Here is a 26,415-nt window from a genome sequence, read left to right on the forward strand (position 1 = left end):
TTTTCCCTTCTGCCATGAGAGCCTTTTGAAACGCCTGTTTGACTGAAATAGACCCTGTTGTTCCCACACACTGCTGCTCACTGCTCTCCATCCTGCAATTACCTCCCGCTCCCTCTCCCTCTCTTTCTTTTTCCTCCTCTGTAGCCGAGCTGGAGCGTTGTTTGGCATCCCTCGTCCTCTCCTCTCTTATCACCTACCTGCATTCTTTTTCTCTCCATCAACATCAAATGAAGGAAGGCGCCCCCCCCCCCCCCCCCTTCCCGCACCTCCTCTCTCCGCTCGTGTTTGTTTGTTTCATGTCGGCTGTAGACGGGGAAAGTTGAGGTGTTTTGTACTGGGAGATACAGCTCTCTCTCCCAGCTTTAATTCTGGATAATAGGAAAAGAGCTCGCTATTCTCGGTTCAATTATTGACAGTGTTGAATGCAGAGGTGCATGTGCGTGCCTGTGTTGAAGCGTGTGTCTACGTGCAGACCACAGCAAGCACGTGAATGTACCCTTAGACTTATTTAACTATACATTTTCATTCAAAGCATGTATTTTTAGATTGATGATTGTTTTGCTTTCATGTTCAGGGTGTTGTCTTTCTTTTTCACCGTCTCCTTTTTTCTCTGCAGGCACCAGTGTTTCGAGAAGGCCTTCCTCCTCGCTGTAGATTTAGAAGCCAGAGATTTATTCATGGTGAGTAGAAAAGAAAAGAAAATTTCCTTTTATGTGCTTTCTTGAGGGGGAAAAGAGTCACAAAAAGGGTTATTGACATCAAAACAGAATCCACAAGGAAGCCTTTTTTTTCTTAAATAAAATATATAATTCCATGGACATTAATTATCAACTAATTTAACAAATGAACTAATGAAAATAGCCAATGATTCAAGGTTTAAAATCGTCCATATTTATGTTTAACTGGGATTTGGTGCTGCTGATCAGTTTTATAGCTCTTTTGAGACCATCTTCCTGTCAAGCCAACTTACTTTAAAGTGAATGCTGCTCACAAACAGACTATTTACCCAACAAGTGGGTTGCTTACAGTCAAAGCTGTGCATCTGAGACGACCATATAAGGATATCCCTCCTGTCTGACATCATGGAGAACCAAAAGTAGAAAGAACTGTGTGAAATTGAGTGTTTAGCAGAATCTGAACCACAAGCTTCTGGCTAACAGGGATTAACAAACTACGGTACACATATAATATCTCTGAAATTTAGAAACCTTTGAGCTAGAGTATAAATTTCAAATTTATATGCCATTGGCTTTAAATTAAATGATATTTAAAATATGCCAGTGAAAGTAGAATGGTATAGCATGTAGCACACATGTTTAAAAGATCCCCTTCTTGCAATTTTATTCCAAATTACCACTGCATGGACTGAACCTGTTTTCTGCAAATCTCATAATTTGGGCATCGTGTATCCTGAGACCCTGTTAGGACTCTCCATGACGTGTAACATGCTTACCGCCATTTTTCTTCATTCATCAATACCTGTATTTGTTTCGAAATACCTGCTTTATGACATTAAGTATGACACATGTCTGTAGACTATTGTTATACTTTATACTGAGTCTTGTCTTTCTTGGGCACCTTTTACAATGTATTAATTTTCAGCATTTAGAGATGAAAACTCTGAATCTTTTCTTTTTTTGGCTGTTGAAGAAAGTGTTAAAGTGCAAGGAACCCAACTCATAAAAATAGATGAACGGAAACCAGTGAATATTTGGAAATTCTTTATCATAATCACTTATAATATTACAGTAAAAAAAAGTTGTGAGCTCTGATAACTGTTAAGTAGTTTGTTTAAGCTTACCTTTATGCCTTTTTTAGTTTGAGTCTCTTAAAAAAAATCTGGAATCTGTGTACATGAACCTTTTCATCAGGTCTTCTTAACATGTTTACTCTAGATTATGTTAGTGAAATAAAACACGTTTGGTGTATCTGCTCTAGATGGACTCCTGAGGGTTAGATGTTGACTCATGCGCTATAGGGAGCTTCTCTGCAGCTCTTCCACTGGTATAAAACCTATTATAATTGCTCATTCACTGTTGCACCCTTGTTACTTTCATTTGCACATGACTTGTAACCCATACAAGTGTGTGTGTGTTGCGTGTCAGAGAGCAGGTGTGATCTCAGTATGGGCCTCTATCTTTTCACAACCTCCACGGCCTCAGCTCAGCCTTTTCCTCTCCTCTCATCTTCGCTCTAACTCGTTCTTTCTTCCACTCCACGCTGAAATGCTCCTATGTGTTTGACCCCCTTTTTCATGGGGCCCCCTTTGCTCCATGCTTCACCAACACCCCAGACATTAATACAGACCCTCTTACACACATACACACACTCCTCTTGGTCCCTCAATCACACTGATAGCACTGGTTCCAATTCCCTCCCCACTAAGTAGTGCTGCTGGGAAGCCGAATTGAAAAGGTGGAGTCGAGCCTGTGAACCTTGAAAGAGTGCAAAGGAAAGAGGGGGGCAGAGAGGGGAGGGGAGGGGGCTGTGGTGTAGATGGAAAACTAAATGATAAATGTAACACAAAAATGATGGAAGGGGGAGATGAAACTGTGTCCAGATGAGTGAGAGGGGAGAGAAAGCTGTAATCATAATACATTTCAGTGAAGGGTATGAACTAGCTTCGATGGGTGGAGTCAGTTACAGGACAAATCAGCCCGAGCGGAAGGCGGCCTATACTGTCAGCAAAGTAGAGGTTAAGAAAATCAGTCCAGAAAGCCTCTGCCATATTTTCCATAAAGCTTCATGTACTTTCACAATCTTCTTCTGTCATCTTTTTTTTAAAATGATTCGATACAGACATGATAACTTGTATCTTTAGTCAGAAGCACTAATGTGATTGTAAAACATACCTCTGTCATTGCTCTAAATTCTTCTTTGTCTGCCATATTTTCTTAAAAACATCAAGATTATAGCTCCCATTTTTAGCGACTATAATTTGTCATGTATTTGAAAAGATATGGGACACAATAAACAGTGTGGCTCTGACAGCGATAGAGAAGCCTTCCTAAATAAGCTTCATCTCAGGTAAAAATCCACACACCTTTTTGAGTAATATTGCCCCTAAACAGACGAGAAGATCTAGTTAAATCACGAAATTGTGATTAGTGTATTACTAACTGGTAAAATGAGGCTTTTTCTTTTTTCTTAAAAAAAAAAAAGCGATTTCCCTCACAGAGAGGATTTGGGTCACAGCAGCAAACAGAACGTGACCTTGAAGCCAGATTGTGTGAAGCTGGTGTGATTTTTATCCGGTACCGTTGTGTCGGTGTCCACTGGCTCTCGGGACTGGGCGAGATTTCATGGGTATGGTTGTGGAGCGAGGTCACTCACTTCTTGTTTGAGAAAAGTAAATGTAAAAAATCTACGCATAGAGATAAATGCATCTCTAACATATATAAATATAAAAGTGATGTATGTGGGAGAGCGGTTTCTATGGCTTGGTTTGCTATGCTGATTTTAAATTCAGCATATGTAGTGTTTATGTTGCAGAGGTGACATCTTTCTAAGCTCTTGAACATCTGCCCTATTTTACTCTCCTTTTTTCTTTTTCTTTTACAAACAAATTTCAGAGACAGAATTACTAAGCATCTGCAGATCCCTTTGTGATGGCCCATTATGGGAATTCTCACCAAATTTAACAGATAATTGCAAGTCCTTGTCATGCTGGATCTGTAACAAAGTTCAGGCTCAGTCACAACAACCTTTTTCAAGCACTTTTTTGCCTCAGCGACCAAGAGAGCAGCACCTCATTGTGCACAAAGAGCGAAAGAGAGAAGAGCGAGAGAAGGAGGACGTTGACATTTCACCCCTCGCTCTGTCCTTCTGTCTAATTAGGTTGTGTTGTTGCTTTAACCCGCTGGTTTGCCGATCGAGTCGAGGTGGAGGAGGTTAATGAGGGCAACCCCCACCTTCGCCAAACTCTTTTTAACTACCAAACTCGCCCATAGAACTCAATAACGCACCGTCGACTTGGTAAAGAGCACACACATGCACACAGATAACGTGCTCACCTCTTCTAGAAATGCTCAGCATGATACACCCCCTCTATCATCAGACCCCCGTCCCCTCTTGCCCCATTGTTTCCCAGCTAACAATAGAGGCCCTCCAAGCCTTTTTTCCCCAAAAGAAGAAACCTTTTGTTAAAATGAAACACTTGTGTCGGGTTAAATTGAGGGGGAGGAGGAATTGGTGGTGGTGGTGGAGGTTGGTGGGGTGTATGAAGAGTTGGTAGTGGGGGTTACTGAGTCGTTTGCATTTTTTAAAAATAATTGATGCTGTTTAGTAGCTCCCTAATTAGCCTTTGATAATGAGTCGATAATGTAACCAATTAGGTCATTCGTCAGCCAAGTCAAGTTTTCTTTCCCTCCACCACCTCCCCTTTTTCTTCTTCTTCTCTTCCTGGGTTTTTTTGGCTCTTGATGTAGCTTGTTAATTAAATCAAATTGTGTGATAGCCGAAATCTGATGCCGGCTCTTTTGTTCCCCAGTGAGGGCTTGTACTTTTTCTTGTTAGATACACAAGCAGTAAGGCGAGCTGCATGTTTTCGGTTCACCCTCTATCTTCCTCTCCTATCTGATGCCAGGCTTGGCAGTGCTGTAGGTGGAGGAGGAATTGCACATCTTTGGCAGTAAGCTCATTGTTGTTGCTCAGATAAGCAATTAGCACAATTAAAGTCCTTAAGGCCTATCAGATAGAAGTCAAACACAAGACTCCTGGATAGCAGATGTGTCAGAAAACAAATGTGAAACGGATACGCTCGTGTACAGAGGATTAAACTTTATGTCAGGTTGTTAATATGTTTTTGTGTGCATGTGTTTGCACCACCCAGCAAAAACTAATTTGGTTAAAAAGTAAAAGGTGAAAAGGCATCTTTTCACATCATCGATAAGATTTCCAAAAAACAATTTACATGTAGATCTGTTTGAAAACTGAAAGGAAATCTCTTCCTCTTCAGCAGCTTGACAAATGTGCTGTTTGGTAATATTGAGTTTGGTGTGCTGAAGGTGTAAGTTTTGACTGTGCATAGGCTCACACAATAAACTATCACCTCCTAGCAAAAAGGTTCCTGGTTTGATTCCAGCCAGTGTATAGAGTTTGTGCATTTTTTCCTCCAGAGACATGTATGTTTGGATGAGTGGTGATTCTAAGCCGGTTGTGGATGAGCAGTGGACAATGTGTGATTAGTAGCATAAACTGCTTTGAGAGGTAAGTGAGACTAGAAAAGTGCCAATGCTTTTCCAGTCTGGTCACATTAGTCTGTATAAATGGATGGATGTTGTGTGGCTATCTGATCACAACCATTCGACAACCAATTAATATGTTGTAATAAAAAACAAATAAGGTCTTTGCAGATTGGCAAGTAGAACTGTTACTGAGATTACTGACGAAGTGTAGGAAAAATGCTTGGAAAACCATCATAGTAACTCGATAGTATATCTATATCAACAGAGCAAGGAAGCCTATCCTATCGGTTTATTCTGTGTGCAGACTTTTTGGGGTCACCTATTTGAATTTTTCACTAAACTCTATTTTTCCTTTCCGCTTTTGCAGCGGTGTTCAGGCTTGATGATTTAAGCAGTGGGAATGATCGTTGTGAGGCTCAGGCCATTTCGTTATTACCACTGTTAGCAAGAAAAATTCTGCTGCAGTCCTGGAAGTCTGAGACACATCCAACCTTCGATAGGTGGCTGAAGGAATTAGGAAGTGCGTGACACCTGGAGAAAAGTAGATGTAGTATGTTTTTCAGGTCTCTTTCAGAAAATGTGGTTACTAATCACCAGTCTGATAGGAAAGTTGTAATTAAACTTTACTGATCTTCAGGATTAGCAGTCACACTGCACTATGAATACTTATGTATCATAGTTTGTATGTGAGCCTCTGTCATTGTTCTCTCTGTTTCATTTTTGCATATTTAACATCTTTAAATATGTCACGACTGGACGATCTTTGGTAGAATTGGGTGGCAGGAATTTTGTCCAGGCTTCTTCTCACTATTTAACTGATTATTCGTTGGCAGCCGTTAAATGATAACTGTGTCCTTAAACATTTCAGCAGCCACCTGAGCTCAAAATGTAGTTTATTATTTAGTTAGAACTTGTAGGACTCACAGCTATTTGTGTGTGTTTATCACCAGGGATAGCCGACTAGGTCCAGGTAGATATTTTCCAGTGTGTCTGCTTCAGAGGTAATCATCAGGATTTAATGCCACCCCCATGAATCGAAGAGCAAAAGCTGTGCCCGTACTCATTCACTAATCCCTGCATGTTGAGATTTCAGACGTGTATAAGTGACCATCATCATTTTGACTCCGGGCTCACAGGTGCATCACTGGAATTCACAGAGCTATCAAATGCCAGGCATTACAAGAAATAAACCACATGATCGAACTGACCTTTACGTGTAACTCTGCAATTTGAATGTATGAGTGGAATATGTGTGTACTGCAAATATACCAATAATCCATTGCTTTTCAAGTGATGTGTTGTCCATGTCCACCCACTTGATTTGCTTTTATTAAAAGTTGAAAAAGGTGGGCAACAAATAAGAATACATTCATATTTGGTTGTTAGTTTGATGTCACAAATAGGCATTGATTTATAAGAATAAACTGTAAAGTTTGAGGCAATAAGGAAAGGCACTAAAATGCATTAAAAATTACAGAAGAATTAAAAATCTACAAATATCTGATTATTATTATTATCGGAATTATTTTGCAGTCTCTGCAAACGGTCACACATCCATAGGACACTGAGTTTATATGCTGTTATCACTCCATAATAAGCTTTTGTGCACACATGCTCGCCTAAAAAAGTGCAGTGCACTTTGTGTATGCTCATTCTCATCGATCCCGAGTCCAAAGCCAACACGTCACACTGCAAACATACAGACACGAGCCCGTCAGTTAATGTGCTGTAAGCGCTGCTGTGTGCCAGTTAACCTAATCCCTCATTTATTTGGAGGTAACCCAAATATCAGGCAATATCGGGCTCTTAGCATCCACCACCTCCCTCCCCTCTACTCCCCAAATATGGCCCACTAAAACGCCCCTCTTTATCGGTGCGGTTAGCTGGCTTGCTGCAACCCCTAAAGCTCTTATATAAATAAGATTAGTGTCGCGTTTGAGCGTTGGGGAATAAGAGGTGTAATATCTGATGGTTTTATATGCAGTATTATTGTTATCCCTTCTTAGTCGGGCTGATACTCCTCTTTCTCTTTCTCTCTCTTTCCAGCTCTCAGTTGTCTCTCTATCGTTTCGCATTTGTTCACTCGTCTTTCACTGGGTCTCTTTCCTCAGATTCAGACAGCATTATGAGGGGCTAAGCTGGAATAAAGCGCCCCAACATCAAATGTTCATATTGTTCTGTTCTGTCTGTCATCCCGCTCTCTCTTTCTCTCTCCTTGTTGTTGTGAGTTTTGCTTCCCTTTCGTCTTTTTACGTCTTGTTCACCCTCTCCCTTCCCCTGTGCTCTGTCACTCACGCGCCTCTCCATCATTTCACTGTACTGCCTCCTCTCCCTCCTCGTCTGTTTAATCTTGTGCTGCTCTGTTTGTTATCAATTAAGAAGCCTCACTCATATCTAATTGAGGGGCCATGTCTCCTCGTTCACAGGGGCTCAATTGGCCACCTCAGTCCTGGGAGCCGATTTAGGCTCTTTTGAGGCCATTTTGTTGTCGGCCATTTTCACATTTCCTCCTAACTCTTCGCCACAGAGGGCAGGCACCACACTATAATTACCCAATCTGTTCCCATTCATACTCCTCAATTTCAGCACCTCTCTCCCACTCTCTTTCCCCTTTACTCTCGCTCTCTGTCTGCTTCAATCCCTCTCTGCTCCACACCTCTTTTGGAAACCAGCACCCCCCTCTCTCTTTCCTCTGGGGGTACAAAAGCTGGGTTACAATATGGGGGTATTAGGGCCGGGTGCAGACTCAGCTGGGGGCTGGCTTTAGCCAGCTGAGGGTTATCCATGGCGAGCCCTGAGTCACGGCAGTGATGTCCTGTGATGTCGCTGAGGCGGAAGACTTTCCTTAACACGCTGTACCCTTTGATGGAGCCTCAGGCCCTGCACTCAGCCCGGGGAAACCCTGCGACTCTCACTCGACCCTCGTGGGGTGCCAAGATGAGGGTTTGATTCACTCCCACTTCAATCAATTCAAGAGGTCGAATGTTACAGAGGTTCTGCCATTATTACTGCACAGACTTTAACATTTTCTCACATTTGTATAGTTTGTATATTTGGCCTTTTCAGCAGCGTTGCTAACACATTCACAGGATGCAACAACTGCAGCAACATGATGATGATGCTTCCAGTGTCTTTACATGAAAACAACAAAGCCAACCTTTAACATCTGCCCTCACAAATGTACAACAAATGATCATCGTGCAGGATATGAAGCATAAAGCTTTCTTCCTTTTATTTTGAAATTCATTGAATGAACTAAGCTGCTTCACTCTCAAAATACACGCAAATTATCTATAGACTGATCATTATAGTATGCTGTATTTGCCTTTGATATCCAAAAAGTCTGATTAATTGGGTGTCCCTGAAAGCTTAACACACATGCAAATTAAGAAAATGCCTGAAAACAATTTGACAAAACAAAGTGAATAAACACAACCAAATACAGAGCTCCCAGGGTCTTTCTACACTATAAACCTTTTTTTTTTAGTATTCATATTTATCATTTCTAGATAAAACCTCTTGCGAAATATGCCTCGGTTTTCAAGGTGGTCCAAGAAAGCATTCATACAGTGAATGGAAAACCTAATAACATAAAACAACCAACAAACCGAAAGAACAAAGAGTCCAGAAAAAACAAAGTTTCATTTAATTGTTTAAACATGATAACAAGGAGTTTGTATTTAAAGGTAATTAATGTATTAACTTCCTTAGATACCAAGAGGACAATTGCAAGTATCTGATGTGACATATAGTTAAAAAATCGCAGTACAAAAAAACTTCTCTTTGTTTGATGTTGGTCAAATTCAGACAGTTCATAAAGGGAAAATAAAGTTGAGACCTCAACTAATGTTTGGGCTCTTTGAATGGGAGGATTTAGAAACACGTCTCATTTTGTTCATTATCAATCCAGAGTGTGAGTTAGAGAAAAAAATGGCAGGGAAAAACTACAGTTTTACTTCCATCTGATCAAAATTGCAAATGAGAACGTCTCAGCTGCAGCTCTTCCAAATCTGATGCAACAGAAACGTCCCTCTGAACGTACAAGGCTGGACAGCCTTCAATAAATCTGCACCAATTGTGTTTTTGTAACCTGGACACAGAACGTGTGGCTCTAGGGGGAAAGGCTCTTTGCAAAACACTAGAAGCACCTCCTTTATTTTATTTGTTTCTGGCATTTTCGAAGCACATCACTTAAAAAAATATATAGATATTTTTGTATTTTTCCACAATTTAATAAATAATGAATTGACCTCTGCCTCGCTTGTAGAAGCAGATGTAATACTCCTACTAGTGAGATGTAATACTCAGTGTGGTTGTTAATGAATATGTGGCAGCGCTGGGCTTTAAATCAGCCACCCTCAGACATCATTTAGCCACATTATCTCCATCTTTGTGGCCATGTGAGACTCAAACAGAGAGATACAGAGGATACATGCTGTTTCCAATATTGTCGCAGGCTGATATCGTAATGTGCTCAGCTGGATATGTTTCTCCGTAAAGAGAGAATACCAGCGTTTCTGAAAGGTGAACAGTCCCTCGTCTCCTCTCACACTTTTGAAATGTGACTGATAACATCCTCCGTAGTTCAAAACCAGAGAAGCGGGCGTGATTGTGTGCGCGCGTGTGTGTGTGTGCAGGAGGTTGGTGATGGTGCGAGGCGCAAGCAGGCTGATTTCAAAGTTTTTTGAGGAACCGGCATTTTATCCAAACCGGTGCTCCTTCTGATGTTGGGCTTCAAACGGTTCATTTCTTTCCTCCTGTCATTTCATCTGTTTCTTCCTTCTCCCGCCAAAATGCCGCATCTCCCCCACCCAAAACCCCTCAAATAAAAAAAACCCCTATTGTCATCTGAGCCTAGATTCATTTTAGATTAACGTTCACGTTTCTTTCTTTCTTGCATTACCTTCAAAGGACCTCCATTATGTTGCCAGTGATAAGGGCGAGCTGGTGCTAGCAGATGTGGCCAAGAGGAAAGCTAATGAAATCGAGGCCCGGACCAATGCAGGCAACGGTAAGAAAAGTAATCATCATGTCTAACCAAAAGACACTAAATGTGACTCGTTATTTCTCCTCACATCTGAAATGGGAGGTGGATACCTGATAACCTCGGTAACTCACCCACTGTGACACACTTTTCTCACATCTAAGAGCAGATTTTTTTCTCGGGCTCTAGCCTTCCTTTAACAGCACAGAGGAGAATCATGCTTGCCAGAGTAAAGCTGTGTCAAAACTCTGAAAACGTGTGCTCATTTGGTATATAAGAATGAGCAAAAGTGAGATTCTGCAGGAAATATTTGTCACAAATGATATAAAGTGATGACTACACAGTGGACAATTAAAATTTAGCCCCACACCGTAGATATTTCAAGATTACGTTTTATACATTTAAGACAAAGTCTTTAATGTCAGGCTAATGAAATGTAGTCTGACGCCAGCAAGAGGAGGAAAGACCCAGCTTTTCTGTCATTTTCAGCCTCTGCTGCTGCCCTTTGACAAACACTCCCGAAAGCACATACCAGAGGGGATCAAGCTACGTTCCTGATTACACACACACACACACTCAAAAACACACCACACACACACAACTCCTCACAGAAGCTTTGAGGGCCAACGGGTGAGCAGACTACATTCAAATTTGTGAGGGAACTAGATGAACATGTCGGAAGAGTCCTTCATTGGTGCTTAAAACACACTGGAAGGCTGTGCGTGTGTGTGTACTCAGACATCCAAATGAAGCAAGAGAGGTATTTAACTCGACTGTATAAGGTCAAACCCCTACGGCTGAGTGTCTGTGTGTTTGTCTGTGAATGAAAATGAGCGCTTGTCTAACTGTGAGGCCTGTTTGCATGCAGTTTTCTTTTTTTATATTTCAAATGTGATGCGTAAAACGCACACTCCTTCTCGTAAGCCTCTTAATTATGTCCTCGATGATTTGCCTCCATCACCTGCAGCGTGTCCTATCCTTGGACAACAGCACTTTAGAGCAAGAGGGACAGAAGGGAAAAAGAAAAAGGAGGCATGACAGCGGGAATAAGAAGGAGGGTGAAAAGGGAGAATAAATAACAAGTGAGGAACGAAGAAAGTGTAGATAAAGTGTAAATAAAGAAGAGGGAAAACATCAACTATTAACTTGCCAAAGTAAAGAAAACAAAGAAATTAATGAATATTAAACACAACGTTGGTTTGTATGGCCTACCTATAATTTTCTTTCACAGTCAGAAGTCTGGGTCCTGATCAGTTCTCACAACTTCACTGAATAAAATAATAATATTTAGTGCAAACTTATCTACTTGATTCAAAGCTTATTCTGTGTTGCTGCATAGCAGTAGATGATGTTTCTACAGCACTGAAGCTTCATTATGTGTCACTAGATTTTACTTTACTTGCAGTTTCGTAATATGGGACATAAAGTCGGTAAAAAGAAAGTACATCGCAAGTCTTTACATAAAAGGGGATAATACACATTGCAATACAAATTGCAGCTACCTGTGGAAAAACCCGAAAACTGGTGGTTGTCAACACCCGTCTTTATTGATGTAAACTGAGGTGCAATCACAGGGTATAGAGGAAAATAGTTAAAGTCCCGTCACAGTATTTGTCAGGTTGAGGTCTGGAGTGGGCCATCACAATGCTGATTCTTTTCTTTTTCCAGCCATTCTGTTGTAGATGACCCAAATTCGGCCAAGCTTTATCTATCACACAGATGGCCTCATATGGTCGATTCAGTGATTGGAAGATGCCCAGGTCCTGTGGTTTCAAAACAAGCTCTAATCATCACCTCTTCACAGCCATCCTGACAGTTGGTATGAGGTATTTTTGCTGATATGCAGTGTTTGGTTTTCATCAAATGTGACACCAAACATCTCCACTTTTGTATCATCTGTCCAAAGGACATTATTCCAGAAGTCCAGAAATCCAAACTTAAACCATGCCGCCATGTTGTTCTTAGAGAGACGAGGCTTTCTTCTGGAAAACCCTTCCAAATAGTCCATACTTGTTCAGTCTTTTTCTACTTTTACTGTCATGATTTTTACAATTTAGCATGATAACCGAGGCTGTAGAGAAATGTACCTCTTGGTTTTTTGCAGGTTCTCTGAGCATTGCATGGTCTGACCTTGGTAACATTAAGAGTTAACTTGCATGCACAGTCCTGTGAAAACTCGTTTTCATGTGATTATACTGTAAATTAAATAAAAAATGTTTTCTTATTAAAGTTTATTTGATTAATAGATTATTTTTTTAAATGACACAGTCAGCCGTCAGAAGGTCTGAATTCATTTAGAAATCACACACACTCATGACAGTGACACTTAGTGTTGTCACAGCCCTTGATGAAGACGGTTAAACTGATCCCATTTTATAAGAGTGTGTCCCCTTGTATGTTAGACAGACAAGCAGACAGCATATTAACAGAGCAGAAAAGCCAGGTCATAAATAATGAGTGGCTTGCTTCAAGCAGTGGGCTCCAGTGAACAAGTCTCGCTTTACAGACACACACGCATGCATGCATGCATGCACGCGTGCACGCACAACACTCACACATTTATCATTGGGCATGTGCAAGCCCCTAAAACAGAAGCAGTAAACGGACTGATTGTTAAGGAAACCACTTGGTGGCTGTAGCTCAGGCGGTAGAGCAGGTCATCTACTGATCGTTGGTGGTTCGATTCCTGGCTTCCCCCTAGTCTGAATGCCAAATATCCTTGAGTAAAATACTCACCCCAAGTTGCTCTTCGATGCATCCATCGGAATATGAATGTGTCTGAATGTTAGTTAGGAAGCACGTGGTAACAGCTTAGGAAAAAGTGCTTGTGCGAATGGGTGTCATTGGGTGATTGCACAAGTCGTGTAAAGCGCTTTGAGTGTTCAAGATAGAGTAGAAAAGTGCTAAATAAGAACCAGTCCAAGGTAACGACAAGAAGTCAACTTTCAAGTTTCGGTGCCTTTCAGGGTTTTCAGTTAAATTCAGTCCGTACCTGCATGTACTAATATGTGCTTTGCAAATTAATCAGAGTGTTGTTTGCTGTTGAAATATAAATAACATCTGCAGGTATGTCTGGTTGTTCTCATCGTCACATGGTCTCCTCCTGATTCCTTCCTCACTGACTAAACACAGACTGTGTCATCAGTCACATGTTCTCTGTGCACAAAGTTCCCACAGTGCAGCTTCAGTCACCTTTGCCCCACATTGTCAAAAAATTCCGTTCAAACACACTCAATAAAGTTGTTTGTTCTCAATAGAAATCAAGCAGACACACATGTTTGTGTAAACGTGTTCTGGTGGTCGTTTGAAAGCAGATCAATTCTAGTTTCTTGCTGCTCAAGAGAAACTTAAAAACAGCTCGTTTTGTTTGTGAAATCTGAAATGACCTCCATTAGGTCAACCTGTTGTTATGACAAAAGCATAAGCATGACCTAACCCCAGCTTTGTTCTGAGCTTTGAAAGAGTTTTTCCTCCCTCTGTATGGATTTCGGTCATGAGTGGCCAGCAGTAACTTTCACTGGAGTACCTGTTACACATTTTATTTAGTTAGTTTTGTTTAGTTTTTTAGGACAGATGGTGGGGGACCTGTTCTAAGGCAACAGTGTAAGACACTATTTAACTGAACAGCATGTGTATTTTGTTCACATCTGTTTTCTTGCTTTAAGATGATAATTTATTCCATGCATCCTTCAGTTTTCTTAACTGCTGATCCAATCAAAGGTTATGAAGAAAGATGCAGCCTATCCGGGGTGAGAGGGACAGGTTACCAGTCTATCACCAAACTAACTTCACCCACTTAAAAAAAACAACAGAAAAACAAGAACCAAATGATTGGTTATTTCCTTTACATTACTTACACCGGGCCTTTAGATTGATTCATCATCACTGATGATGGTTCTGTGGAATCGTTTGAGGAACCAAACTGTAGTTTTCAGTCAAAGTTTGCTGCATCCAAGCTTAAAGATGTTGCATCAGATTAGAAGTATTCTTGTTGAGGTTTTTTTTTAGTTGTGAACCATAAATTTGTTTACCAGTCAGACTGTCATCGCTGTGTTCTAGTGTAACATGCTGAGCCGTCTTAGGGAGAGCATGGAGCACAAACAACCTACGGCCATATTTGGCTCATCCTCTTCCCCACAAAGAAATTCAAATTGCAGGTTGTGCCTTTGACAGTGTGCAGGTGGTGAGAACAGGACTTCCATAAAGCAAGTCCAGAGGTGCACAAGGAGAAAACATTGAAGGAGAAACCAACATTCAGCTAGACAGTATATTGAACTTTTCCTTCAACTGTGTGTGAGTGGGGTTTATTTGCTGTTCTCCACCCTGCAATTTTATTCATTTGATGCTATGTTTTTTTGTTTGTTTAAATGAATGTATTAGCTTAAAGCCTAATTCTGCTAAAACCTAAAACTGCTGTCCTTTAGCCAGATGTCAGAATAGCCGTTAAATCATTCAAGTTGCTTTTGAGGTTATATCCTGAGGCAGTTTTACACCTGAAATTACCTGCAAGTACTGAAAGGCATTTCCAAAAGGGAAGCATGTGGTGACACAGACCACCCTGAAATATGATGCCCCCGTCACCACCACCACCCACTAAGTCATTAGTGTACTGTTAACCTTACAGTGCCTAAAGCCGTTGCATGAGAGCGTAATTAAATGGGAACAGATGAAATGGAACTTGCTACATTTACTCAAGTACTTCATTATATTACAGTTGCTGCTTTCTACTTCCGCTTCAACATATTTTGAACTTTTATTGTACTACATAAATTGAAAATATTTTGAAATATAAAACTATTAGTACAGATGAAGCTAAACAGCATCTTGAGCTGCAAAATTAAAGTGATGTATACATTAATTAATCACTGTTTATGATCCAGTAATGTTGTGCATATGAGTCTATGTGGTCGATACTTCTTCTTTATGTACTTTTAGTATATTTTGATGCTAAAACTTTGGTCTTGTTATTGAAGTAGGATTATGACTTCCAGAATCACCTTTTTTTAGGGTACAGGAAAACACATGAGCCCAGATGTCTCCACCTCAGTCTTCTGTGCCAACTCAAAAAGTCTTTGACTTTTCTGCAGTTACCTGAGTTATAGGACAGGAAAACTACTTGCTGCGGTTTCCCTGAGTAGCAACTGGGGGGAAAAACCTCATCTAGGTCATCTCCACTATGTGCTATTTTACACAATGCAGAACTGAAAAAAATAACACTGGAAAGATGAATACATCTTCTCATATTGTTTGACTCATTTTTGTATTTGTTTTCTAAAAAAGAAAAAAGAAAAACAAAATGACTCATTTCCAAATCGAGCGGTTGTTTAAGGTGGATGTCAGTCTAAGACTTGGAAACGGCCCATATGTGCATCCATTGTAAGTCCCAATGAACAGAGATTCTGCTGTCGCTTGTAGACAAACATAAATGCACAATAGAGAACACACATTTCAGCTTAGAAATGGTCCCTTTTTATAACAGCATTGGAAATCGCTTATAGCTGTCTGGCTGACAAGTGTGCTGATTTGGATAGATAGAGCATTGTGAGAGGCAGAGTAGCGAACAAGTGCGAGGGAAGGCCCCTTTCTTTTCCCCTCTATCTCTTTTCCCTTTGAGTAGCGTTTTGCCAAGAGGAGAAGCCAAGTTGGTTTCCCGATCGTTCTGTCTCCCCCTCACAAAGGCTGACATGACTGCAGGGCTTTTCAACGGGCAAAGAGATGAGAGCTTTATCTGAAGATCCACTTCTCCTCCTCCTCCCTCCCGCTCCCTCTCTTTCCCTCTCTTCTTGGTTGTTGCGGTAAAAGCCTGTTAGCTGCGGTGTGTGTTGAGGGAAAGCAGCGTTTGTTTCTTGCTTCCTTCTCAGCTCTGTCGGCTGCTTTGTTCGCACATCCGCCGTTTACTGTTTGACATCTTGTCTCAATTCAGAAACTCGAATCGAGTGTATATCAGTAACAAGATGATCAAGGTTTGATGTTCAAATTAGCAGAAACAGACGCTCAGGCGCTGTTTGCCTTATACAAACCATATTTAGAGGAGAAATTGTAAGGCTTAGAAACATGCTATACACCGAAATATCAGCACCAGCAGCTGCCAATAAACAGAGCAACATCTTGACGCCAGAGAAGCACACACAGTTTATTAGTATATGTGCGCTATAATGAAAGCAGTGACACAATCTGGGTCACTTTATTAATTTTTTGCTCTCACTAATCCTTATATTTGTCTTTTGTGTTAAAGAAGATCTTCAGAGAGGCAGAAGTGATGCCTGTGGTTCCAGCTTCAGTGACCTTCAGGTAGCGAGGACGCAAAGTGTAGCGGACCCTCCGCGCTCCCCATCAACACAGTGAGTCACATGTACCATGAGCAGTTCCACATTTGTCAAGTGTTATCCGTTTAAACTGGTTTTCAAACAGGGTGTGACATCCTTAGATCTACAACCATATCAGCAGTTTCTAAAATACTCTGAACAGGGTGTGGTTGTTGGTGCCAAACAGGCTGCTGAAGTTGCCTTTCCTCCTCATTCTGATGCTCACAACTTCAGTAGCTCGCTTTGATCACGTCTGCATGCTTAAATGCACTGAGTGATGGACTGACTAGATATTCGCATTAACGTAGTAGCTGGTGATTTTATGTCCTTCTGGATAAAAACAAGAAGCAACAGGTTTTGGTGAAGCGTGATTTGCTGATCGCTTTAACCTCTTTCCAAACACACACAGTATTACACTGTTCCTTTACCCTTTGTGCCAGAGAATTAACCACAATACATTTGTGGATCAGGCAGATAAACAAACGTAAACTTTCTATAGTGTTAAGAGGTTACAGATTCAGGCGATACTATACTGTCACAATCATTTGACACTTTGTTTTTGCAAAAATGTTGACTTGAGCTGCCATTTATATATAAAAAAAATATTTATTTAGTTCAGCTCACTACAAATAAGGCATCCAGACACTGCTGCGTTCCCCCAGAGGTTCTGCATTGTCTGCTCATGAATCGTATGAGAGCGTCTGTAGCCAAATGACCCAGCTGCAGCCTAAGAGCCTTCACTCCCAGCGACATTTCAAATGTCAAAACCACATCAGTTCCGGGTCTTACGCTTCCAGCGATCCCAGAGTTGAACCGGGAGCCACATTTTTAAAACGCCACCAGAGTCCATTTTCACTACGGCTCAGTCTCCAGAGTGCAGACCAAACTCAGTGTTTCAGAGTGATTGTTTAATACAATCGTCCACATGAATGACATGTTGAAACAGTGTGACTAAAGACGCGCTGAAAGCATCCCTCTCCGTCTCTCACACACAAACATACGCACAAACACAGCCACATCCACGGCTCTATTATTGTGGGCTGGTGGTGGGGTGGGGGAAGTGATGGAGGGGCCTTCCTTGTCATACCCCAACTAACATATTGGAGTATTTATATGGGATTTGTGTGCATTAGATAAAAAGGCACTCTTGTTCTTTTCATCCTCATAGGCTTTTCATGGCTGTTTGACTGTAACACTGATGACTCTCTGCTGCACCCCCTCCACCCTCCAACCCCTCCACTCTGCGTTTCTCTAAGCCCCTTCCATCCACCCCAAATCCTTTCCTATCGGCCAATTTAAACAAGCTGGGTCCAGAGAGAGAGAGAGAGAGAGGGGAAGAGACAGAGATGCTGTGTCCTAAGCTCTTTTTAAAAACAGTAAAAGGAACGAGACGAGGGAAAAAAGAGCGGTAAAGAGGGTTAGGGCGATTTGGCAGCCAAAAGCCCAGTCGTACTACCCCAGGTCTTCCCCTGCACCGCTGACAGAGGCTAAGAAAGCAGATCCCCAAACCTCCCCAAAGATAATGGCCACAGAGAGGAAGAGACAAAGCTTCTGCTTTTTTATTGCACCCCCCCCCCCTCCTCCTCCTCCTTTAGAACAATTTTTATATTGAAACACCCCCCCACCCCCCCTCCTCTTTTGTAATCTGGTCTCCGATGAAGTTTCATTGTTTCTCATGTGAAGCCAGTGACAGCTTAGCTGAGATGGAGTAGGGCAGGAATTATAGCGCAGGCGTTTTCCCGTTTGGCTCGCTGAGAAAAGAGCGGAGAAAGAGAGGAAGGCGAGCACAATGGCAGTTCGGGGGCTCCTCGCCGATTCCCGCCGCATTCCCCAAATCCGACTCGAAGTGAGAGAGAACAAGACGGAAATCTGGGAAGCGTCCCAACGTTCCTTTGATGGCTGCTGGCCTCTCTCGCTCATCACACAGTCTTCTGTCAGTGGAGGAAGGAGAATGCGAGATTTCATTTTTTTTATTTTTGCTTACTGGAGGCCAAAGTTACTGTGAGCTTTCAGAGCGACAGAGAGCTGAGAATTTCCGTTGACAGTTTAATTTATGATGATAAATGATAATGATAAATGCGCTGACTGTGACTTCTTGGTGTGACCTAATCTAAAGTTGTAAAGGAAAAACTAAAAATGTTCATGTTTGAATATTTGAAAGGTTGAGAGAAGTTTACCGACCATTTATACTTATATTTATATTTCTTCTGGTAATGGAATAGAGAGAAAACACCTTAGTTTTTGTTTAGCAGTAACAGTGGTGTGTATCTAAATCTGTGATGGAAACGGACAAACACTGTAAAACTAAAGTTTCAGATTCATTGAATTCATTAAATCTCTATCTGAAATATAAACTAGAAGCAGACTTAAAACCTTAGTGGACAAAGCAAACCCAAGATGAATAAATACAAAAAGTTTTTTTTGAAATAAGACAGCTCTAGTAGTTGAAAAATTGGACAAGGGGAAATAGTCAGGTGTAAAAACCTGCGCTGCTTTCACAAGGCCGAATCATCATAGCCAGATAATTGGACGGGAGCTCTCTGAGGTGGCAAAGCTCATAAGGTGCTTTGAGTAACCAGTGGTGACCAGAGAGGTTCGAAGGGGGGATTGACACATGAACCAGCGACAGGATCCTGGAAAAAGTAGTGGTTTGGGGACGCCCAAAAATTCCAAACCACAGCCAAATGGTCAATAAAATTATTTTGTAAAATAAAATTTTATCATGATTTCACACTTCATGTCAATCTGTTGAGAAATTTCTCTTTTATCAGTTGCAGTGAGCTCTTCCTGAAACTGCATAGCTTAGCCTGTTAGCCAGCTGGAGAAGCTCGTGAGTGGGTCCAGACCTGCTAAATCAGTGCTGGGTTTATAAGAGGGTTCATGGATGATTTCTGCTCGTCTAAAGATCTCTGCCTTTCAGGATTTGCCGCTAATGGTTTTGTGCCAGATATAGAACCTTAGAGGCTAACAGCATATTTACTTTATCATAATGTTTCTGGTCTTATCTATTCTGTGCTTTGTTTTACGAACGCACTCATTCGTTCAGTTTTAAACAACATGAAACATGTGTCACCGGCTCTATTTTCTTTCGTCAGTGCTGATGGAGCAGCCAGTCGGAGGAGACAACAACCAGAGACCTTACATTTGACCGTCAACCCAGACGTGCTCAGGATGCTGAAACAAACAGGTAAGTCTGCAGGTATAAATGAACAGCGCAAACTCTCTCAGAGGATGACATTGCTAGTCAGCTTTGGTAAAAAAGTGAAACCTGTCTTTTTGTAAAGAAACCGTAGCTAGGTGTGATATCAATGTCCACTAAACTTTTTACTTTTGAATCAGTTTAGCTTTTTTTAGATGTCTTTCCAACATCTTGGTTAGTGTGGCCAAGGAGAGGAGAAGTCAGGGCATCTCTACTTAGACTGCAGCATCCTTTGACCTGATTGCAGAAGAGGCAGAAAATAGACCGATGGATCATTTTTCACCTGGTTTACATCTAGACTGAGTTTAGATGCAAACCTAGCAGACTTTATTAAATGCTTAAAAAAATGAAAATGAGAAAATGATTAACCTGGAGATGATGACCAGAGAAATACAGAGTTTTGTATATGATTTTGTATGATTGAAGACGATTCATGCAGCTAAAGATCTCATCCGTGTCCCGTTATTGTGGCTCTTTCTTATTTAAAGAAGTCACGCCAACATAATCTATCTGATTTCTTTCTGGCTCGAGTTACCTTCCCTTCTCAAATCTAGAATTTAAGCCAAAACTGCAGATCTAATAATTGAATCCACTATGTTTACGTTCCTTTGACTTTAGATTAATCCACCCTCCATTTTCGCTGTTAATCATCCCAAACTGCCTACAAGACAACAAGTGCTTTCACCAGTAACAGCTGATGGAGAGAGCGTGCCCATTATTTTAAAGAGCAGCTAATAATGTTCAGCATTTCAGTGTCAGGGCCACGTTTTAAGCCCCGCAGCAATTCTCCGGCGACATTCAGCCTGCTTTTTATTCTCTAAACGTCGCCTGAGTGCTCTGCTCTCCCCGTCTCAGATGTCTGAGATGACTAACTGGTCATTTAGGAAAAACACCCATTAAGAAAACATCACTTCTTCTTCTTCTTCTTGTTGCTGCACTGCCTCCTCCCTCCATCCTGCTCTCTCCATTTTAATAATTCCATTTTTTCCTTCTTTTTTTTTAGGTGATTAGCAATTGTCTCTGCATCAAATCGCTCTGTCATTCCATAATCCGGACTGTAGGCTATTGAGGGGAATTTGCATCGCCGTTTTAAATATCTGTATATGCACGTCAGGGTTTTAATGTCAATCATAACCTTATTAACGCAGCGCTCAGAGCGAGAGAGATCGCCAGGAGTGACAACGGTTTACGTTCGTTAAAACCCAGAAAAGGCGACGTGTCCGACCTGCTGAGCGAGCTTGTAACCTGTTCAGGCGTTCAGCTGCGTGTGTTTACGCGCCGTGGGGCTGTCGTGTGTGATTATGCATGTCTAATGTTTGGTTGTTGTACTTGTTTCAAGTGTCATGGCTGGTTTACGGCCGCGTCGAGCATCATTCTCAGATGCTTTCTGTCGTTTCGTTTTGTTCTGCAGGAAGCAGCAGAGCTGACGGAGACGGAGTGTATGTAAGTTGACTGATAGTTGAAGTAACGCGGTTGCAGAAGCTGCAGTTTAGTGCAGAAAAACATGTGAAGTTTGGCATTTATGATCAGTGTATTAATGCTAATAATGCTCTGCATTTACAAGCAGTTATGAGGACATTCAGGAGTTTGTTAATGTACAGGTTTTATAAGCAATCACAGCTTCTCATATTAAGACACATTAACTCAGAGCTCGCTGTGATTTAGTGCTGTCGTGATGGCAGAGTTTCATGATTGCTGCGCTAATAAAGTCTCACTACAGGAGTTATTGTGACACCTGTAGAAAAATAACTAATACAACCATCCTGTCAGTGAGTTACACTTCTAACTTTATTTATTGTCATTTATATAAACTTTATATAAAAATCCATAGACAGTCTATAACCATAACAGCGTAATCGCTCATTTCTGATGTTCTTAAATGTGCACTACTGGTCTCACTCTGTTTGGCACACCGTGATAGTTATATGGAGTCCCACACCATACAGTTCAGCTGACTGTAATTCATGAAGGTGAACAACTAGAAAAGTGTGGCTGTGTGGATTTTTCCTCAGTGAAACCCCAAGATCACAAGCAGTGAGACCAGCGGCTGAAAGACTGTTGCATAAGATCGCAAAAACACTCCTTAGCTTCCATTCGTGGTTCGAAAAAATTGGGGCATCAGTAAATCCATGCTTCACGTGAGCGATGCAAACCAGAGCAGTCGCTGTTTAGCATCAGTGACATTTCCCACATTGTCCTTGATAAACGCATAAACTTTTCCCCCACATTTGGTTGGTTGCGGTGAAAGGACACCTTTGCAACAGCGTCATAAATGTGACTGCTTGCATTGGAGTAATTTATACAGGTGGACGTAAGTAAGTCCACGTAAGTGGCCAGAGAGTGTCAATCTTTTATTACCTGAATTATCTTAATTACTGAAATGAGGGTTAAATTTATAGTTGCTGATAATAGATCGAACTGCATGAATTCAACTTATAGACTCATAAACTGAAACGAGAACTAAATAAACAATGTGTGTATTTATTTATATGTATAAAAGTGAACAAAGAGAAGTTATTGCATTAGAGTTGAAGAATATCTGGAGGACGTCTTATTGGACTGCTGTTTACAGTGATTAGCCAATTAGATATTAAAAAATTCAAAATGAATATATGCTGTTATTTTTATTACATTTGATAACATTTATATTACATTGGTCACTTAGTTCTTTTTATTGTTTTTACAGGATTAATTGTTCAACAGACTGTTGGATGATGAATATAATAAATGCAGAAATGACTGCAGCTCCATATGTTTATATTTATATAATATTCATTATTCATGTTTATTAAGGGGAATGTTTTTGTTTCTTCCTCAGGATGATGACGACGACCCCGGGATGCTTCACGTGGTTCATTTAGGGATGGTTTGAAAAGACTAACGAACAACAGATAAGACTTTATTAATCCCAGAGGGACACAACATCTCACCAATAACAAGCACAGTAGTTACTTTGCTTGAAGCTTAATCTATAAAGGGTTTAAAAGTCCCCTCATTCACAGCCACACATGGAAAACAGTTTATTTTTTTATACCTGTCATAGAACGTTTTGTGAATTTCAGCCAAATCATAAACATGAAATTCACTGAATTCAGCTTATTTCGTGTCTTTGTGAAGTCTAAACCAAACGAACCCTTGAAGGAAACACTTACCTGCTTCTTCTTTTAAAAACACGGCAGAAAATGTTTAAAACCTTTACATTAATCAGCCTGAAAAAATAAAGACTCCCATTTTACACTCATCACACTGATATTGGATGTTCCAGGCTTCCTCTGCACGCACGTGTGTGCCGAGTAGATGTGTGTGTTTGCGTGTTGGCTGAGATTACAGGCCGCAGTTTTATTCATGAACGGGAGCCAACCAGCGACTTTAAAGCATCGCGCGGAGCCCCTTTCCTGAACAGCAGCCATAGCCGTGTCAGAGCTGTCGACGCGCTGCGCTCACCGACTAATCTGACAGCGCCGCGCGAGCCCTAATCCCTCACTGTATCGTAATCTATTTACTTTGCATTCTAAGAGGATTTCCACCAAAAAATATACAAGAAGCGATGTTGGAAATGGACAGAAGATCAGCGAGGATGCTTTTCTGCTGTTTTTTTTTTGTTTGTTTGTTTGTTTTGTTAGCTTTAAAAAAAATCATTGTATGTTTTTCGGGGAGTCAATCCTCTGCGAAAGGGATGGGTGAAAGGAATTACATTTCTGACTGATACTAATACTTCTCTTATGTAAACATCAAAATGTTATATTTCCCTTCTGATGATACAGTCACACTGCAGAGGCAGCTGGAGATAAGTGGCATCTGTCGCCGCCTTTAGTGCATCTCTTGACACGTTTATAATTTACAAACCAAGGCTGCATTATCTCCTGATTGTTTGACTTGACAGCTTGAATAAAAATTGCAAAAATTGCTTAACAGGCAAACACGGGTGCCTCCCATCCCTCCGATGGCCTACGCAGTCACCTTTCTGACATGCAAACAGTGAAAGCTCATAATACAAATGAAATTTCATAATACAGAAAACAAAGTGGGAGACCAAATGCTCTCCTCGGTTACCCTTTAAGCAATTATGTCAGCTTTGTGAAATCCTAAATAGTTATGCTTCATTTAAAATGTGGCCAGCAGCTTTTATTTATGAAACACCGCCTCGCGCTCCAATCTTTGCCATCCGAGATGACTTGCAGAGATAGGCTTATTAGTGGTATTAACATACTGCGCGGCGTGCTGGAGCTGTGAAACGGCCTTGTTAACATTTGGAAATGAATCAAGCCTCCAGCATTTGCTATTATCCAGGTTATCTGCCTATCCCCCCCCTTCTCTGTGCAACAGCTGTGCTGTTTCTCTGCACTGTCTAATGATGGCCCTGATTGGACTGATGCGGTTCCCCCCTCAGGGGGACGTTTGTATGATTTATAGGTTTGTTTCTGATCTCTGCGAGAGAAATCCCTAAAATATTATAGACAAATATGTCAAGACCATTAAAGACATCAAAGAGACAAGTTTACTTACAACGGAGAGTTTTTAGAAGGAAGAGATTCCCTGAAAAACGGAGAAAAATACTGACAAGTGTTACAGTTTCTCTTTGTTGTTGGTTCTCAGGTGATTGAGATGCACTTTGCTTAAGGATCACGCTGCGATCGCTTCATCAAGAAAAGTGCTCGGTTATAGTTTAGCATATCTGGTTTTAATATCTGTTCCTGAAGAAGCCTCACAGACAAAAGCGTTATATCTTGATTCTCTGATTCGAACAGTTTGTTTTTCCTTTCTTTTCTTTTTTGTTAGACTAAACAAAAAATAAAGCACGGGTAAATAAAATAAATATGACCTGATGGGTCGTGTTATAGATTCTGGAGACTTCTTATGACAGCAAATTATACACACGTTATAGTTTTATCAGGCTGATACTTCATGAATGTGGCTGATTTTGTCAGATTTTCTTACAAAGTTTTTGTTTGATGTACACATGAGCTGCAAAACACTGTTAGTTGTTTTCTTTAAAGAAAATTGAATTCTGAAATCCCCAAACGATGCATTAGGATTTGTCTTCTTTTGATTTTATGAGCTGAACTAACTCTCAGACTGAAATAAATGTGCATGCAAATAATGTAAACACGTATAGAAATCTACATTTCCTCATGCGTGGTCCAAGTAGCTTTATTTCTTTGCTGTGAGATTTTAATTTTAAAGGTTTACGGTCATAATACTCCATCATTTTTATGCATTTCTGCCCCTGGCCTCTGTTTGTGAAGAGAATCTTGTCTCTGAATGAAAAAGGAAATGTGGCCAACGCGTCAGACGGCGATGCGTTGACACACAGAGACGACGTCCGCTGCGGGGGAAGCGCTAAAGCCTGCAGGCCAACCAGCCCTCCATTAAGCCCTCCCAAGTCTGGTGGGCTGCAAGGAGAAGACAAGTTGTAACTTGGGATGATGAGTCTGCTGCATCCTTTGCAGATGAGATAATGTAAGCACTCTTCAGATACCTCTCTAATCCATCCCCTCCTCGCTGTGACGCAACTGATGCATGAGGAAAGAGGACAGGAAGTGGGGCTGTCATCAGAAAAACAAAAGTCAGATATGAGGGGAGTCGTCCTTTGCAGAAATCGGCGAGAGCTGCTTTCGCCGGTCCAATCTTGTCTGATTTCCCTCCATCAGCCACTTCAAGGGAGGAAAAGGAGGAGGAAGCTCAGCTGATCTCAGAGCAGCACAAAAGCCTCCAATCATTTAATTTAATGGTCTACAGTAACAGGACTTCAGTGGAGACGGTGTTGGTGATTAGCAAAACCCAAGTAAGATAATGGCAGCAGTGGTGTAGGAGGGCAGTATCAGTGTAAGCAAACATCTAGTCAAAAACATCTGATTCTGCCCTGCAGTTTGGACTTCCTTTGCATGTTGGCAAAATAAGAAATGTTAAATCTCAATGTCACCATTTTATTCTACCCATGTCAATAAAAATGCCAACTTTTCATCAGACCTCTTTTCCATTGGCTAATTCAGCACCACATGCCCATGGTTCAGACGGCGCAAGTTCATTTGGTGTTTTGCGAAACTAAACTGATGTGTGGCTGCTGGTTCTTGTCCCTGTGCATGAGTTAACAGCTGGATTTTAAAGAGCAGAATCAGACTTCACAGCAAACGAAGTGCACGCAAGGTCCCAGGAGGTCAGGAGGCCACAGTTCTTGTCTCCTTTGTGAGCTTTTTGTGTTTTGCACTTCTTTGTTTTCACTCACTCATTTGTTTAATTTTCACTCGCTGGATAGGTTTAAGAAAATATTGTGTTTACATTATACACCCGCAGGCTCATAATGATGCTTAAGAGTACTCAGCGCATTTAAATGGGACACGGTTCCTGTAATTTCCTGTAACTTGCCGATAAGTTCTGTGGTTTCACCCACCATTCTGTCTCCATATACAAGTAGTGTTGAACCACAGAGCTCCAGCTGCCCTCAAATACCGACTAGAAGCCTGTCCTCCATTCCTGATGTGATGGTGTCAGGAGGACTTATTTTCTCCCAAAGTTGAAATATTTTCACCTTACCCATCTTTATTTAAACTTTGTGGATTTCCATCGCTAACATAAAAAAGGGAGGATTGTTAGATGCCATGCGAGTGAATGAAAGTGGGTCTTTTCAGTTATTAGTTATGGGTGTAAATTTGAAATTAAGTCATTAATATCAAACTTTTATATAGAAAGAGATCAGAAGCATGCTAGCTACTAAATTTACCAAATCATCCCGTGCATAAG

At 41.1% G+C, this 26,415-nt stretch overlaps 1 protein-coding gene across 6 annotated transcripts in view; it reads left to right on the plus strand.

Annotated features, from left to right (window-relative positions):
• wdpcp (WD repeat containing planar cell polarity effector) overlaps positions 1 to 24,500 on the plus strand; it is an 85,856-nt gene extending 61,356 nt beyond the window's left edge. For 5 of the 6 annotated variants that reach the window (XM_085183556.1, XM_085183555.1, XM_085183557.1 and 2 more), the window contains 6 exons: positions 617 to 680; positions 10,098 to 10,197; positions 16,406 to 16,511; positions 19,571 to 19,662; positions 21,086 to 21,117; positions 22,493 to 24,500. In XM_085183556.1, the coding sequence (XP_085039682.1) occupies positions 617 to 680; positions 10,098 to 10,197; positions 16,406 to 16,511; positions 19,571 to 19,662; positions 21,086 to 21,117; positions 22,493 to 22,546 (448 nt within the window). In that variant the 3' untranslated portion in view covers positions 22,547 to 24,500. The remainder of the gene's footprint in view (positions 1 to 616; positions 681 to 10,097; positions 10,198 to 16,405; positions 16,512 to 19,570; positions 19,663 to 21,085; positions 21,118 to 22,492) is intronic. The other variant, XM_085183558.1, reaches the window with a different exon arrangement.
• The last annotated feature ends 1,915 nt before the right edge of the window (positions 24,501 to 26,415 follow it).

The sequence above is a fragment of the Neolamprologus multifasciatus genome, chromosome 13 (genome assembly GCF_963576455.1).
Source record: "Neolamprologus multifasciatus chromosome 13, fNeoMul1.2, whole genome shotgun sequence".
Classification (NCBI taxonomy): Eukaryota; Metazoa; Chordata; class Actinopteri; order Cichliformes; family Cichlidae; genus Neolamprologus; species Neolamprologus multifasciatus.